Source organism: Sapajus apella, unplaced genomic scaffold (assembly GCF_009761245.1).
Source record: "Sapajus apella isolate SASKATOON/1434 unplaced genomic scaffold, GSC_monkey_1.0 scaffold1, whole genome shotgun sequence".
Lineage (NCBI taxonomy): Eukaryota > Metazoa > Chordata > Mammalia > Primates > Cebidae > Sapajus > Sapajus apella.
In genome coordinates, this window is record NW_022436941.1 from 71,439,431 (window position 1) to 71,457,305 (window position 17,875).

At 38.9% G+C, this 17,875-nt stretch overlaps 1 protein-coding gene across 6 annotated transcripts in view; it reads right to left on the bottom strand.

The window, feature by feature from the left end:
- The window catches only part of MAST4 (microtubule associated serine/threonine kinase family member 4), a 581,430-nt gene that overhangs the window by 406,949 nt on the left and 156,606 nt on the right, over nt 1-17,875 (bottom strand). For all 6 annotated transcript variants that reach the window (XM_032280717.1, XM_032280635.1, XM_032280549.1 and 3 more), the window contains exon 2: nt 7,437-7,590. In XM_032280717.1, the coding sequence (XP_032136608.1) occupies nt 7,437-7,590 (154 nt within the window). The remainder of the gene's footprint in view (nt 1-7,436; nt 7,591-17,875) is intronic.

A 17,875-nucleotide genomic window follows, 5' to 3' on the forward strand; every position in this document is an offset into this window, starting at 1 on the left:
TGGGGGTTATTAATAAGAGATATATATGTGTGTGTCTGTATATATATATATATACAGACACACACAATAGAATATATATGTGTCCCATCCAATGAGACTTTCTTGTCCTCATCTTACTCTCTGACATGCAGCCAATATATGGTTTGCCATCATTTCCTCCTCTGAAGATGCTTCTCTCCTTCTGTGATTCCACAGTTCTACCTGACATGCCTTTTTAGCATGTCTCATCGGGCATTTCAAACATATCCCAAACGGAATTCATCATATCCTGTGCTTTTGTTAAAATCTGTTTCTCTCCCAGTCTTTCCTGACTTAGTATGTGCCCTGCTCCCCCATCTCTTGTCTAGCTGAATGCTGAGGCAAGGCCAGCAGGGACCATATTTCCCTGGCATCTGCTGCCAACACACACACACACGCCCCTTGCATTCATCTGTGACCATATAATTAGATCTTTCTAAAAGAATAGAAAGTAAAATAAGCATGTCTCTTCCAGGCTGGGACTTTTAAGAAGTCAGAAGGGTTTCTCCTCTCTCTTTCCACTTCTGCCAACTGGAAACACGGTACCTCAAGGCTATTAAGAAGAACAAAACCAGAAGATGGAATGTGGATCCCTGAGTCACCATGGGAAGAAAGTTGCCTACGAACCCAAACATTTACTTTGAACTACTACACGAGCAAGAAATAAACTACTGTTGTGGTAAGCCATTGATAGTTTCTGGTTTGCTTGTCATAGCACGTGTGTGTTATCTTAACACACACCATTCTTATACAGACATTCTTTTGATGGTGTTACAAAACTGAAGAAATCTAGAGTGTATAGGAGAGTTTAAGTTGTATTTAGGTGTGATATTTAGAAAATACCAAAGCTACCCATAAAACAGCCATACCTTATATAAATTATCTTTAATCTGAATTATTTCAGCCTTGCCCACTAAGGTAAGGAGGGCTTTAGGATGACAAACCCATTAGGTACTACACAGTACTTAAAAGCAATGGCTTCCAGGTTAAAGTAAAGAATGTTTTCTGGGATTGTATCATTCCTTTCTCTCTTCAAATAAAAAAAAAAAAAGACACTCAAAAATGCCTTTTTAAAAATTTTCAGATTTTATTCCAAATTGATTTCCATAGTCCAAAAAAGAAAACCCTCTCAACTTTCTTCCCAAGATAGAACATCATGATTCTAACAGCTTTATTAAGATTCTAGTTTATATTGTCTACAAAGCTGATTTCTTATGATTATGTACATGTTATACACATATATAGATTTTTGTCTTTCTTTTACATTCCAACCAACCCAAACATTTGGGGAAAAAAAAAAAAACAACTCTCTTCATGGGGAAAAGCAGCACTCATTTTCTGGCTGTTAAGGCTGCAACATACATCACAGCTGTGGAACGCAGGACAAGGATTTGGGGCGTGCATTTGCATATCAAGAAGCCAGGATTCAAGATCCTGGGATTCTGTCCCTCATTCTGCAGCTTCCTCACTGTGAGCTGTCAGGCACACTACCAACAATATCCATGCCCAGACTTAAGGGTCTGTATAATGATTAGAATAATGCTCCACTTCCTCATCAGGGGGCTCCAAAGCTCAGTCAATGTTAACACAAGCCTTCTAGGTGCCTATTTAGCAAGCTGTGGACCTTCAAGACAGGAAACACATCAGCCTCCAAAATAAAAAAGAAATCCAGGCAGTAATGTGCATAGTAAGCTCCAGGTCTGTTGTTTAAATGCCAGCCCTGCGAAAAAGGCCCTGCTTATTTTCTCATCTTTAATCTAATGCCCTTAGTGATTCAAAAGTTTAGTTAAGGAAGAAAATGTGAACATTTCAATCATGAGTGTCTATGCATAGTGAAATTATGGGGTTTTGGGCTTTTTCGTTATCGTGGTCTATATTTTCTAAATTGTCTACATTGAACACAAATTACTTTGAAACTTAAAAATAGGTAAATAAAATATTTTATTGTAAAAGATTTTTTCTAAAGAAGCTAACCAGAATAAACGGAATGATCTGTACTACAGCTCCGATTCTGTACTCCCCCGTAACTGCATGATAGTCAGCTCTCACATCCAGATTCAACTAACTGTGGATCAAACATATTTGGAAAAAACAAAAATAATCATATGATAAAAATAATACAAATGTTAAAATGCAGTATATAACAACTACAGAATATTAATATTTACATTGTATTAGGTGATATAAATCATCTAGAGATGATTTAAAATTTACAAGAGGATATGCATAGGTTACATGCAAATACTACACCAATTTATATAAGTGACTTGAGCAACTACCAACTGTAGTATCCTGGAATCTGGAATCTGGGGATACTGAGGGACAGCTGTGCATACAGTCATGCATTGTTTAGCAAAAAGAATACATTCTGAGAAGTGCTTCCTTAGGCAATTCTGTCATTGTGCAAACATCATAGGGTGTACTTATACAAGCTTAGATGGTGCAGCCTACTATGCACCCAAACTACAGGGTATAGCCTATTGCTCCTAGGCTGCAAATGTGTACAGTGTGCAACTGCACTTAATACTGTAGGCGACTGCAACACAATGATCAGTATGTGCGTGTCTAAACACAGAGAAGCTACCTTAAAAATATAAAAGAAAAGATAAAAAGTGGTATACCTATATAGGGCACTTGCCATGAATAGAGTTTGCAGGACTAGAAGTTTCTATGGGTGAGTCAGTGAGTGGTAACTGAATGTGAAGGCCCAGGACATTACTGTAGACTTTTATAAACAATGTACACCTAGGTTACACTGAATTTATAAAAAATATTTCTCTTTCTTCAATAATAAATTAACCTTAGCCTACTGTAACTTTTACTTTATAAACTTCTTAAACTTTCTGACTTTTGTAATAACACTTACCTTAAAATACAAACACATTGTAGACCAGTGCAAAAATATTTTGTTTTTTTATATCCTTATTCTATAAGATTTTTTTCTATTTTTTCTTTCAAACATTTTTGGTTAAAAACTAAGACACAAATACATTAGCCTAGGCCTACACAGAGTCAGGATCAGGAAGACATTACCATGCAATAGTTTTCTAGTTTCATTATAATGTTATGGGCCCACTGTCACACATACAGCCCATCACTGACCAAAATGACTTTATGTGGCACATGACTACCTGCATCCTGGCCAAGGTATCAAGATGAAGTGTGCGTCTACTCCTTGACTCCAGGGTTGACTGTGCTTTTTGCTTTAGCCAATATAAAATTAGCAGATATGATACCAGCAGAACCTTGAAATGTGGCTGTACAGGAGAACTTGCCCTCTCATGTTCCTGTCTTTCACCAGGAGAGGATGCCTTTGATAGCTGCTGGTAGAAGCTACCAAAGGAAGAAGATAGACACATAGAGCAATCTGGACCCAAACTGCATCCTGGAACCAAGCCCAATATGGCCCAGAGTGACCTACAACCAAACCCCAACTGTAGCCATGTGAACAAGAAAAGAAATACTTATTGTTGTCTACCCTTGAGATGCTTGCAGTTATGCAACATTACTGTTGCTGACTGACATACCACCAAATGCCACAGAAAAACTCGGGCTCAAAAACTATCTCATGGATTAAGCTGCAGGGTATAAAAATGCCATAGCATCCTTCACTTGCCCATTTTTAAAGACAGCCTACTCAACCATCACTCCATTTTGAGAAAATTCCTTAGCAGAAAGTAATTGTTTTCCTCCTCCTCATTAAAGACAGATGCTCCTCATCTTACAGTGGGGTTACATTTACATCCAGATAAACCCACCATCAGAAGTAAAAGAAATCCTAAGTCAATAATGCATTTAATACCCCACTAAACTCATCATAAAGTTGAAAAGTCAAAAGCCAAACCATAGTAAGTGAGGGACCGTCTGTATACAATTATTTAATTACAAATATAGCAAGTCTTAGGAAGCATGAGACACTATGAGACCATTTAACAATGGAATCTCACATTAATATATTGTGAGTCTCTTTCAATATCAAAACATGTTTTTTTATAATATGACTTTTAATGTCACAACTGTTTTCCATTTTATGTGCATACCATAATATGTTTAATCAGTATTCATTTGTCAGCTATTTAGATAATATGAAATTTTAATTATTATAAATGGTGCGGCTTTAGATATAACTAAGGTTAATTCTCTTGACATACAACTATTTCCTTGTGATGAATTCTGAGCAGTCAAATTTCTGTGTTAACCAATGTATAAATTTTAAGGTTTTAAATATGTACTAATTGCCTAGTTTTACTTTATTTTATAATTAAACAACTGGGAGCCATACAGATTGAGTCAGCCACAAATTCCAACTGAGTGAAGAAATTTTCCCATGTAAGAGTCACTGCAATTAATACTGCTGGAATTAAGAGTTTATTTAAAACTTACTAGGTACTAATGATGCTAGGAACAGTGCGGCAGTTGTGAGCATGAACTCTGGAGCCACGATGCCTGGGTTCAAATCCTGGCTCTGCTGTGGTGAGCACTGTGACCTCGAGGAAGTTACTCAACCTGCCTGTGCCTCAGTGTTCTCATGTGTAAAATGGGATAACAGCGTCTCCCTCATAGACACATAGAGATGTTGTAAGGATTAAATAAGTCAATAAATAAAATTCCCTAAACACAATGCCTGCTACACAGTAAGCTTTTAATGTTAGCTATCATTATTAGGAGTAAATATATAAATTGATCACAGATCTTCCTCTCAAACAGCTAAAAGTCTACTGAAACTTATCAAGGATTATTGGTTGGCAAAATTGTCCAACTATAAAAACTAAAAATCTTTGTTTTAAGGAAAGTAGAATACTACCAAAGAAAAGATCCTTGGATTAAAACAAAGTAAAACAATGAGAAAGTGATCACTCATTAAGTAACAGATTAGATCAGGCATGGGCCTCTAATGGAAAAACCAGTATGACTTAATTTAAGTTTAGCAACAGGGTATGTCCCAAGGTGAGACCACATGTGATTATTTACAGTTACCTAAAACTAGTGGAAAACACATTTTTTAAAGTTCAGGGAAGATACCGTCTTCTCTGAGTTACAACATCTGACACTAGCCTGACATGAACACAGCGCCTAACACAAAGCAGGAATCCAGTCGATAAGGATACCAAACTGATTTCTGTGAGCTCATGTACCCATCAACTCCAAATCCCCCCAAATTCAATTAGTTAGCACATAATACTAATAGCTCCTATCATTGGACTAGCTACTTGGTATATATTATTTCATTAAATCCTCAGCTAAAGTAACTAGAGGAACAATTAAAAATGGTTTTTTTTTTTTTACATTCTAATATAACTTTCAAGGAGTTATCTTCAAAAACAGGCTGATGTTCAATGGATTTTTTTTTTTAGCTTTTCTAAGGATTATTAAGCATTTAAAAAGTTATCTGACCAAAGATTTAGTTCCCAAAAATAGTTGTGTAGCAAAGTAATTGTATAAGGATAAACTTGCTAGAGCTGTTAAAATTATGACAAGAGAATCAAGCCCAGCTATTTATTTTCAAAGCTAAAGGCCGAATTTCACGTTTGAGATCATATATCTGCATCAACAGCCATACTCTTGCATTATTTTAAACCTTTATGTAAACTGCTTTAGCAAAAGTGGATAAAACAATTAGTGCGTCTCCTATCTGTCGAAAATCGTTGAATCAAGGTAAGTAAATTTCCTAAGTGAAATTAATCAGAGAATGAGTCTTTTAACCTTTGAGATTTAATTTTCTTACCTGTAAGATTTAGAATAATCTTTGGGATCTCCTACTTTTAAAAGCAAATAGTCTGCACTTATAAAAGGAAAGCAAAGAAAAATATCCTAACAAGCATTAGAAAAGCATCAGTAAACTCAAGGGAAAAGATTTGCCTTAAACTTGAACTGCAGCAAATTTTTTTTTTTTTTTTTGATGAATTTCTCCCTCTTGACCTGAGGTCGTTTTGCCCTTTGTTCCAGCAGTGTGGCACACTAGGTCAGATATCCTAGACTCCACTAATCATGTGGCAGAAGCACTCTGTTCGCAGAAATTTAATCTCCAAAAGTCAAAAAGCCATAGTTCTCCAAAAAATTAGTAATTCAACTTATTTTCCAGGCCATTTTTAAACTGGTAGACAAGACCATCATATGTAAAAAAAAAACTCTGCTTGGGAATTTTCAGAAACAAATTTCCCTAAAAATATTTCTCTGTAGAGGAAAAAGCACTCTGATGAACTAAAAGAAATGAAGCTTTCACTGACTTATAGCTAAACTTAATAACGTAAAATTTTAAATGGTGAGTTACTTTTTAAAAGCTATGCTTTAACTTATTTTACTTTGGCTATTTTGCAAGTCAAAAATAATTTGTGAGTTTTCTGAACTTGAAAATTTCACAATTTTAACAATGAAATTTAAAAAGGGGTGAAAGAATTGAACCAATACTTCACAAAATACAAATAACTGCCCAATAAGCACATGAAAGGATGTTCTATATCCTCTATTCACCAAGGAAACATAAATAAAACCATAATGTGATACACCTATATACCATTGAAAATGGCTACAATTTTAAAAACTGGTAATACCACAGGTTAGCAAGAACTCCTAGCAATTGGGTCATTCATCCATACCAGTCATGAATGTAAAATGGTACAATTTTAGAAAACCATTTGGCAGTTTCTTTTCTAATTTTACTTTTATTAACAAAGAATAATTTATACACATTCATCAGGTACTAGTGCTCTTTCGATCATATAATGTATAGTGATCAGATCAGAGTAATTAGCATATCCATCATCTCAAATATTTATCATTTCTTTGTGTTAGGAACATTCAATATACTTATCTAGCTATTTGAAAGTATATATAATTGTTAACTATAGTTATCCTAAAGTAGTATAGAACACTAGAACCTATTCATTTAAAATTAAACATATGCTACTAATACGCACGGCAACATGGGTGAATCTTAAAAACATCACACTGAGCAAAAGCAGCCAGACACAAAGGAGTAGACTCTCTATGCTTCCATTAATATAAACCCCTTGTGAAGGTCAATCTAATCTATAATGACAGAGAACAGATCTATGGCTGTCTAGGGCCAAGGATTTGGCGTTGAGGGTGGGAGTATCGGGTGGGTTTGATTAGGAACAACAAAGAAAACATTTTATATCCTGATCAAGGCAGTAAACTGAGGTATAAATTTGCAAAAATCCATCCAAATGTACACTTAAAACTGGGGATAAGTCATTGCATGTAAATTATATTTCAGCAAAGTTTACTAATAAAATTATCAATTTAACTGGTTTCTGAATTGGATAAGATTTTTATGAAATGTTCTGCAGAGGCAGACCCATTCTTAAGCAGGTGGATCACATGTGGAACGCTGGGGCCACGCAGGACCCTGTACGAGAAACGCAATTCCTTCTCTCAACCCAGCCACCACGACTCACCAGTCAGGGCTCCTCCCAGGCTCCCTCGCCTTAGCTGTCTTCCATCCTCACTCAGCTGTCTGTTATACTTCAGTGATTTTCCAGGGCCAGAAGCCACATCTGGGTTGCTGCATTTCCGAAACGGCATGGGTGGAGGGGATAATATGTGGTCAAGCTGCAGAAAGAGGAAGAATGGCATCACTGACTAGGACATCAACACAGCCTAGAATGGAAGACCAATCATTCACACTTTCTTCCTTTCTTTTCCTTCTCCAAACCCCATTCTCCCAACCCTGTGTTTAATTTGGCTACCTTAGAGAATTCAGAATTTCTTTGTCATGACTTCCATCTGAAAGAGAGTCTGGATTGCTGCAAAATCTTGACAGCAGTGTTTTTCAAACTATGGGTCACAGCATATTAGTGGGTCATGAAGTCAGGTTTGGTAGATTGTGACTGGTGTTTCTTAATGCAATAGAATACAAATTATCAGAGTCCAATGAAGAAAGAGAAAGTATTGTTTCATGAAATCTTTTATTCAGTTATAGGTGTATGTGTGTATATCCTAGGTTACTATATAAAATGGGTCTTTCTATACTTGGTCTCCCCCAAAATTGAAGATTGTTGTTCTATGGAGAAGCAATAGATCATTCTCTTTAGTTGGTCACAAAAGAAAATTCACATATTGCTCACAAATATGTGTTGTACGGGAGAGAAATTTCTAAGCACCCTAGCCCTTAATGGAAATCAATACATCCCTACATCACCTTATAGCTTTTTAAAAGAAAATCTGTCACAAGAATGAGAGAAATCAAAGTCGCTTCAAGAGAAAGCTTTCTACAAAAGAATCCCTTGTGTCACAACAGTTATTTCAAGATCTGCCTGTTTTTTTAAGAAAGCCTCTCATACTTAATAGAGCCATACCTTCTAAAATGTTCACCTTCAAGTAAGTACATATGAATATGTGTCTAGATAGTTATAAAGGGCAAAAATATTCATGTACACATGTGTACGTCCAGTTAGATTAAAGATCTCTCAAAAAAGTACAGAAAAAAGGTTAACTTTGTAGAAATTAAAAAACAGAAAAGCCAAGTAACATTATTCAAAGCTGGGCATTTTAAAAGCTGTTTCACTGAGATTTGTTTTTTTTTTTTCCATAGGGAAAAGAGGTGGTCACCTGGTTATACCTGTCTGATTTTTTTTCAGGTTATGTTTATCATGGATGTATTTATAAGAAATAGAAATCTGGAGACTAGGTCATCCATTCGTCTGTCTATGCACTGCATCATATTCAAAGTCACTGCACAGGCTGGGTGCAGTGGCTCATGTTTATAATCCCAGCATTTTGAGAAGCCGAGGCAGGAGACTCTGTTGAGCCCAGGAAGTCAAGGCTACAGTGAGCCATGATTGCAGCACTGCACTCCAGCCTGAGCAACAGAGTAAGACACTATCTCAAAAAATAAATAATAAAAAATAATTAAATAAATAGAAATAAACAAAATAAAAACTATTGTACAAAAAGAAATTTGATCCTGTTTATGAGCAACCCTTCCCAAGTTGGCTGAGATAGAACAGACCTCATCGGTTCAGCTACTAAAAGATTCCCTTCAGCACAGTTGTGTTCATTAGTAACACCTAACACCTCGATTTCAAGCACTACTCTGTAAGTAAGTACCATCTCATGCCCATTGCAGGTCAGTACTTCAGTGAGAGGCCCTTGAAGAACTGGCTGCCCATCCACTCCAAGATCAAAGCCAGATCCGCAGGAAAAAGGGACTCCAGAGTGCGCTTGGGAAAAACGAAAAAACAAACAAACAAAAAAACACCCTTTCAAATGCAGAGCTGTACTTATCATAAGGAATTCGTCAAGGACGGGTGTTCATTACATAGTGTCCTACCTAGCAGGGCCTCCAAGGAGAATTTTCAGTCTAGTCTCTAGAAAAAGCAGAACCAAATTGCTGGGTTCAATCTGGAGTCAGATCATTACAGAATCGTAGAGGTTATTTTTTGCCTCTTTCTTGGCTCCATTTTGTGCTCTTACCCCAATTATCTTTTCTGCCAATTTTCTCAACTTTGAAGCTTTTCAGAAAAACATTGGCAACTACAGGAAAGTTACAGGAACAGCGCAGTAAACACCGATATTCTCAATGGAGAGTTGTAAACCTTTTGCCACACTGCTTTTGCTCTCTCTCCTTTTCTTCACACATGAACGGTTGACTTGGTTGCGGGTAGTGTGATTCTTCACCCCCCAATACTTCAACATGCCTCTTCTAAGAACAAGAGTATTCTCTTAGGTTCTCTTATGCCATATCCTATGTACTCTTATATGGGGTCTCAAATCTTTTGTGAGCAAGGTAAAGTATAAACACTAGGAAAAAAATGTAACATAAGATTATATGAGGTAGACTTAACATTAAAAATTTGCTTTTACATTACAAGACAAACTTGCAGCCACAAGGTGGCAATGTGCCACAGACATTGAACAAAATGTTCCATAACAGCTACTATTTAGTAGTCCTAGTAAATGTACTAAGCATGGATGCCCACTCTGCAAAGCAATCAAGCAAGTTAGGATCCGTTCTACTTAGATATTTCCTCTTAATTATGAGTGGCAGCTGCATAAAATACAAATATTTCTCATTTAAGGTTCATCAGCTTCTGCTACTTTTCACCTGAAGTTAAATTTTTTCAGCTTGTAGAATTACAATTAATTACTCTGGGGAAGATTGCTGTATCACAGATTAACAGAGGGTAAAAAAAAACAAGCAGAGGAAAGAAGATAATTCCTAAATAGGAAGGAGGCAATTTTCTTACATATTTCCAACAAAGCCATGAAAGACGAAACAAATGTGGAAGAAAGAGAAGGAAATCAAGGAGAAAGTATAGAGAAAAAGGGGGGAAAATCTAATTTATCACACATCACACATACAGAGACATGAGCTATTAGTCCACAAGCCAGGGTTTTTAATCAAAATCACAACCCAAGAAGGGAGTATTATTTTAAATCTGGGAAAATTGAGGCAGTGAACTGTGAGGGCTGCAAATGTTTTCAGCACAGTATGAGCAGAAAACCTATAAGCAGAGTGCAATGCTCCAGATCCCATTTCCTTCTTCACATCAAATCACACTCCCAACAGGGCTCTCTCAAAATAGATCATTTTTCCAAATTTGCTCTGTTGTCACTGGCTTTACTATTCTTTCTACAATTAGTCAAAGCTTCTAAAAATGGTCTGCTGCAGCCCTGCAATTTATTTTTCATTTTTTTGTCCTGATTCAAATACTCACGATCCCTTTAAAAACAATTCATCACACCCTAGAGCTTATGGTAGACATCAAACATGTCACTTTGGACTTTGTCCTTTAAATAATTTCATTTTAATGTATTCCAACTTCTCCAGACTCCCAAAGTCTTCAAATTACAAGGAATCGAACTAAAGACAGAGGCTGTCTTGCAACGTTCACTGATGTTCAAGAGCATCTAAGCCTGGGCCTCATATCCTTACTTCAAACACTTGTGGTTCCTCTCCCTAAGCAAGCCATGTACTCTTAGAGGGCCAGGTCCTACTGAGGGACTGTATTAACTTTTTTTCCCCGGGTCCACAAGGGGCGGGGTTTCAAAGGCAAGAACTTCCCAGTGACATGCCCTACCTGCCTTCTTTCACATCTCCATCCGGGAGCCTAGAGTTCTTTGTCTAACTTTTGCAGGCACAGGAAAGGTAGACTGCCCAGGTAAGCTTCCTTTGTTTAGAAAAACCCACAAAAAGCCCTGGAAGGAAGAGCTCTGTTGTGGGCGCGACAGCCAATCTGATGTCAAAGTCAAAGATCAATCACTCCAGCGGAAGTCTGAGGGAACTCCTCTCATGGGAAAAGGGCTTGAACGGGGTGGGAGTAACTCCCAGATTAAAAGTCCCCCTGCCCCTTACCTGTGCAGACTCCATCTCTGGATCCCCTCCCGTGACAGTGTGGGAGGCCGTCTCTCTCTCCCACTACTTCTCTTTCTCTCTCTCTCAGCCTAATAAATCGCTTTTCTGCAAAACTCTTTGGGTCCAATATTTACTTGAACAATATCACCACACCACCAGGTTCTCCTACCCATTACTGGGTGAGTGAGAGCCCAAGGACCTGGAAAAAAACATATCCAATCAGGGAACAGTGAGCACCTCCTGTCCCCGGGGTTACACTACTCCATGGTCAACTACATGCTGCTGGCCACATAGTATCCTGGATTGAAACAGCAATATGACCTTACCTCATGCACCAATAGCAAACACTGATTTGTGGTGACTGGATTTGCTTAAAACTTACTATGTTAGTTCTTACAACCTCCTTAGTTCTAACAAGAGCCATAGAAAAGTTGGAAGAGGTTCTTTTTTTTTTTTTTTCCCCATTTATTTATTTTATTGCATTTTAGGTTTTGGGGTACATGTGAAAAACATGCAAAATTGTTGCATAGGAACACACGTGGCAGTGTGATTTGCTGCCTTCCTCCCCCTCACCTACATCTGGCATTTCTCCCCTTGCTATCTCTCCCCAGCTTCCCACCCCCCACCGTCCCTCCCCTATTTCCCCCCAACTGACCCCAGTGTGTAGTGCTCCCCTCCCTGTGTCCATGTGTTCTCATTGTTCAACACCCGCCTATGAGTGAGAACATGCGGTGTTTGATCTTCTGCTCTTCTGTCAGTTTGCTGAGAATGATGGTTTCCAGGTTCATCCATGTCCCTACAAAGAACCCAAACTCATCGTTTTTGATGGCTGCATAATATTCCATGGTGTATATGCGCCACATTTTCCCTATCCAGTCTATCGTCGATGGGCATTTGGGTTCGTTCCAGGGATTTGCTATTGTAAACAGTGCTGCAATGAACATTCGTGTACACGTGTCCTTATAGTAGAACGATTTGTAATCCTTTGGATATATACCCACTAATGGGATTGCTGGGTCAAATGGAATTTCTATTTCTATGTCCTTGAGGAATCGCCACACTGTCTTCCACAATGGTTGAACTAATTTACACTCCCACCAACAGTGCAAAAGTGTTCCTATTTCTCCACATCCTCTCCAGCATCTGTTGTCTCCAGATTTTTTAATGTTCGCCATTCTTACCGGCGTGAGATGGTATCTCAATGTAGTTTTGATTTGCATTTCTCTGATGACCAGTGATGATGAGCATTTTTTCATATGTTTGTTGGCCTCACGTATGTCTTCTTTTGTAAAGTGTCTGTTCATATCCTTTGCCCACTTTTGAATGGGCTTGTTAGTTTTTTTCTTGTAAATCTGCTTTAGTTCTTTGTAAATTTTGGATATCAGCCCTTTGTCAGATGGGTAAACTGCAAAAATTTTTTCCCAATCTGTTGGTTGCCGATTCACTCTAATGATTGTTTCTTTTGCTGTGCAGAAGCTGAGGAGTTTGATTAGGTCCCATTTGTCTATTTTGGCTTTTGTTGTCAATGCTTTTGGTGTTTTGGTCATGAAGTCCTTGCCTACACCTACGTCCTGAATGGTTTTGCCTAGATTTTCTTCCAGGGTTTTTATGGTGTTAGGTCTTATGTTTAAGTCTTTAATCCATCTGGAGTTAATTTTAGTGTAAGGTGTCAGGAAAGGGTCCAGTTTCTGCTTTCTGCACATGGCTAGCCAGCTTTCCCAACACCATTTATTGAACAGGGAATCCTTTCCCCATTGCTTGTTTTTGTCTGGTTTGTCAAAGATCAGATGGTTGTAGATATGTTATGTTGCCTCCGAGACCTCTGTTCTATTCCATTGGTCTATATCTCTGTTTTGGTACCAGTACCATGCTGTTTTGATTACTGTAGCCTTGTAGTATAGTTTGAAGTCTGGTAGTGTGATGCCCCCCGCTTTGTTCTTTTTGCTTAGAATTGACTTGGCTATGCGGGCTCTCTTTTGGTTCCATATGAAGTTTAAGGTGGTTTTTTCCAGTTCTGCAAAGAAGGTCATTGGTAGCTTGATGGGGATAGCATTGAATCTGTAAATTACTTTGGGCAGTATGGCCATTTTCACGATATTGATTCTTCCTAACCATGAACATGGAATGTTTCTCCATCTGTTTGTGTCCTCTCTTATTTCGTTGAGCAGTGGCTTGTAGTTCTCCTTGAAGAGGTCCTTTACATTCCTTGTTAGTTGTATTCCTAGGTATTTTATTCTCTTTGTGGCAATTGTGAATGGAAGTTTGTTCTTGATTTGGCTCTCTTTAAGTCTGTTATTGGTGTATAGGAATGCATGTGATTTTTGCACATTGATTTTGTATCCTGAGACTTTGCTGAACTTGCTTATCAGTTTCAGGAGGTTTGGGGCTGAGACAATGGGGTCTTCTAGATATACAATCATGTCGTCTGCAAATAGAGACAGTTTGACTTCCTCCTTTCCTATTTGAATGCGCTTTATTTCTTTTTCTTGCCTGATTGCTCTGGCTAGAACTTCTAATACTATATTGAATAGCAGTGGTGAGAGCGGGCATCCTTGTCTGGTGCCACATTTCAAGGGGAATGCTTCCAGTTTTTGCCCATTCAGTATGATATTGGCTGTTGGTTTGTCATAAATAGCTTTTATTATTTTGAGATACGTTCCATTGATACCTAGCTTATTGAGTGTTTTTAGCATAAAGGGCTGTTGAATTTTGTCAAAGGCCTTCTCTGCATCAATTGAGATAATCATGTGGTTTTTGTCTTTGGTTCTGTTTATGTGGTGAATTACGTTTATAGACTTGCGTATGTTGAACCAGCCTTGCATCCCCGGGATGAAGCCTACTTGATCATGGTGGATAAGCTTTTTGATGTGCTGTTGCAATCGGCTTGTCAGTATTTTATTGAAGATTTTTGCATCTATGTTCATCATGGATATTGGCCTGTAGTTTTCTTTTCTTGTTGAGTCTCTGCCGGGTTTTGGAATCTGGATGATGTTGGTCTCATAAAATGATTTGGGAAGAATTCCCTCTTTCTGTATTGTTTGGAATAGTTTCAGAAGAAATGGTACCAGCTCTTCTTTGTATGTCTGGTAGAATTCAGCTGTGAACCCATCTGGACCTGGGCTTTTTTTGGGTGGTAAGCTCTTAATTGCTGCCTCAACTTCAGACCTTGTTATGGGTCTGTTCAGGGTTTCGGCTTCTTCCTGGTTTAGGCTTGGCAGGAGGCAAGTGTCCAGGAATTTATCCATTTCTTCCAGGTTTATTAGTTTGTGTGCATAGAGTTGTTTGTAATAATCTCTGATGATGGTTTGAATTTCTGTGGAATCTGTGGTGATATCCCCTTTATCATTTTTTATTGCATCAATTTGGTTATTCTCTCTTTTCTTTTTTATTAATCTGGCTAGTGGTCTGTCTATTTTGTTGATCTTTTCAAAAAACCAGCTCCTGGATTTATTGATTTTTTGAAGGGTTTTTTGTGTCTCTATCTCCTTCAGTTCTGCTCTGATCTTAGCTATTTCTTGTCTTCTGCTAGACTTTGAGTTTTTTTGATCTTGCTCCTCTAACTCTTTCAGTTTTGACGATAGGGTGTCAATTTTTGATCTCTCCTTGCTTCTCATGTGGGCACTTATTGCTATATATTTTCCTCTAGAGACTGCTTTAAATGTGTCCCAGAGATTCTGGTATGTTGTGTCTTCATTCTCGTTGGTTTCGAAGAACATCTTTATTTCTGCCTTCATTTCATTGTTTATCCAGTCAACATTCAAGAGCAAGTTGTTCAGTTTCCATGAAGCTGTGCGGTTCTGAGTTAGTTTTTGAATTCTGAGTTCTAACTTGATTGCACTGTGGTCTGAGAGACTGTTTGTTATGATTTCCGTTCTTTTGCATTTGCTGAGGAGTGATTTACTCCCAATTATGTGGTCAATTTTAGAGTAGGTGTGATGTGGTGCTGAGAAAAATGTATATTCTGTGGCTTTGGGGTGGAGAGTTCTGTAAATGTCTATTAGGTTTGCTTGGTCCAGGTCTGAGTTCAAGTCCTGGATATCCTTGTTTATTTTCTGTCTGGTTGATCTGTCTAATGTTGACAATGGGGTGTTAAAGTCTCCCACTATTATTCTGTGGGAGTCTAAGTCTCTTTGTAAGTCATTAAGAACTTGCCTTATGTATCTGGGTGCTCCTGTATTGGGTGCATATATATTTAGGATCGTTAGCTCTTCTTGTTGCATTGATCCTTTTACCATTATGTAATGTCCCTCTTTGTCTCTTATGATCTTTGTTGCTTTAAAGTCTAATTTATCAGAGATGAGAATTGTAACTCCTGCTTTTTTTTGCTCTCCATTTGCTTGGTAAATCTTCCTCCATCCCTTTATTTTGAGCCTTTCTGTATCCTTGCATGTGAGATGTGTTTCCTGGATACAGCACACCGATGGGTTTTGGCTTTTTATCCAATTTGCCAGTCTGTGTCTTTTGATTGGGGCATTTAGTCCATTTACATTTAGGGTTAATATTGTTATGTGTGAATTTGATACTGCCATTTTGGTGCTAGCTGGCTGTTTTGCCCTTTAGTTGAGCTGGTACTTGTTGTTCCTTTATATGTGTAGAGCCTCTTTCAGGAGCTCTTGTAGAGCTGGCCTGGTGGTGACAAAATCTCTGAGTACTTGCATGTTCTCAAAGGATTTTATTTTTCCTTCACTTATGAAGCTTAGTTTGGCTGGATAGGAGATTCTGGGTTGAAAGTTCTTTTCTTTAAGGTTGTTGAATATTGGCCCCCATTCTCTTCTGGCTTGTAGGGTTTCTGCTGAGAGATCTGCTGGGAGTCTCATGGGCTTCCCTTTATGGGTAACCCGACCTTTCTCTCTGGCTGCCCTTAGTATTTTCTCCTTCATTTCGACCCTGGTGAATCTGACAATTATGTGCCTTGGGGTTGCTCTTCTTGACGAATATCTTTGTGGTGTTCTCTGTATTTCCTGGACTTGAATGTTTGCCTGCCTTGCTAGGTTGGGGAAGTTTTCCTGGATAATATCCTGAAGAGTATTTTCCAGCTTGGATTCATTCTCTTCATCGCATTCGGGTATGCCTATCAAACGTAGATTAGGTCTTTTCACATAGTCCCACTTTTCTTGGAGACTTTGTTCATTCCTTTTTACCCTTTTTTCTCCAGTCTTGCCTTCCCGTTTTATTTCATTGAGTTGATCTTCGACCTCTGATATCCTTTCTTCTGCTTGGTCCATTCGGCTGTTGATACTTGTGCATGCTTCACGAAGTTCTCGTGTTGTGTTTTTCAGCTCCATCAATTCACTTATATTCCTTTCTATTTTGTCCATTCTTGTTAGCATTTCGTCAAATCTTTTTTCAAGGTTCTTAGTTTCTTTGCATTGGGTTAGAACATGTTCTTTAAGTTCACAGAAGTTTCTTACTACCCACCTTCTGAAGTCTGATTCTGTCATTTCATCACACTCGTTCTCCATCCAACCTTGTTCCCTTGCTGGTGAGGAGTTGTGAGCCCTTTTAGGAGGAGAGGTGTTCTGGTTTCGGGTGTTTTCATCCTTTTTGTGCTGGTTTCTTCCCATCTTTAAGGATTTATCCACCTGTTGACTTTGTAGTTGCTGGCTTTCAGATTGGGTCTCAAATCTTTCAGATTGACGTTCTGTTTGTTGATGATGAGGTTATTTCTGTTTCTTGGTTTTCTTTCTGACAGTCTGGCCCCCCTGCTGTAGGTCTGCTGAGGTTCACTCCAGGCCCTGCTTGCCTGGGGTTCACCTGCAGCAGCTGCTGAACAGCAAGGGTTGTTACCAGTTTTCTTCTTCTGCTATCTTTGTCCCAGAAGGATACCCGCCTAGTGTCAATCTGATCTCTCTTTTATGAGGTGTCTTTTTGGATATATAGGGGTCAGGGAGCTGCTTGAGGAGACAGTCTCTTCTTTATAGGAGCTCAAATGGTGAGCTGCGAGCTCTGTTGTTGTTCATTCAGAGCTGCTGGGCAGGTACTTTTAGGTCTGCTGCAGCAGAACTCATAAACTGCTTTTTGTTCCCAGGTGCTCTGTCCCAGGGATTTAGGGCTTTATTTATGAGTTTCCGTTATGCTGCCGCCTTCTTTTTTTTTTTTTTTTTCCTTCAGACCTGCCCAGCCCAGCAAGGAGGCAGCCTAGTCACTGTCGGCCTATAGAGGCTTTGCTGAGCTGCTGTGGGCTCCGGCCAGCTGCCGAGTGAACTTCCCTGCAGTTCTGTTTATATGGGTGTAGTTAGAACGGCTTTGGCGATGGTGGCCCGCCTCTATTGGGGCGGAGTCTCTGCTGTGGCGGGTTGGCTTGGCGACGGCGGGCTGCCTCAGCAATGGCGGGTTGCCTTGGCAACGGCGGGCTGCCTCGGTAATGGCGGACGTCCCTCCCCCACAGAGCTGGACCGTCCCGGGTTCAGCTGCGCTTGCTGTGAAAGTCTCAGTCCAGAGTTTCTGGTTGCTGTTCTTTTGTGGGGGTGGGGCCAGCCGAGCCTGATCGCCGGGCTCCCTGCCTCAGAGCCTTTTTTAAATTGGTGTTCCAGTCGCCTG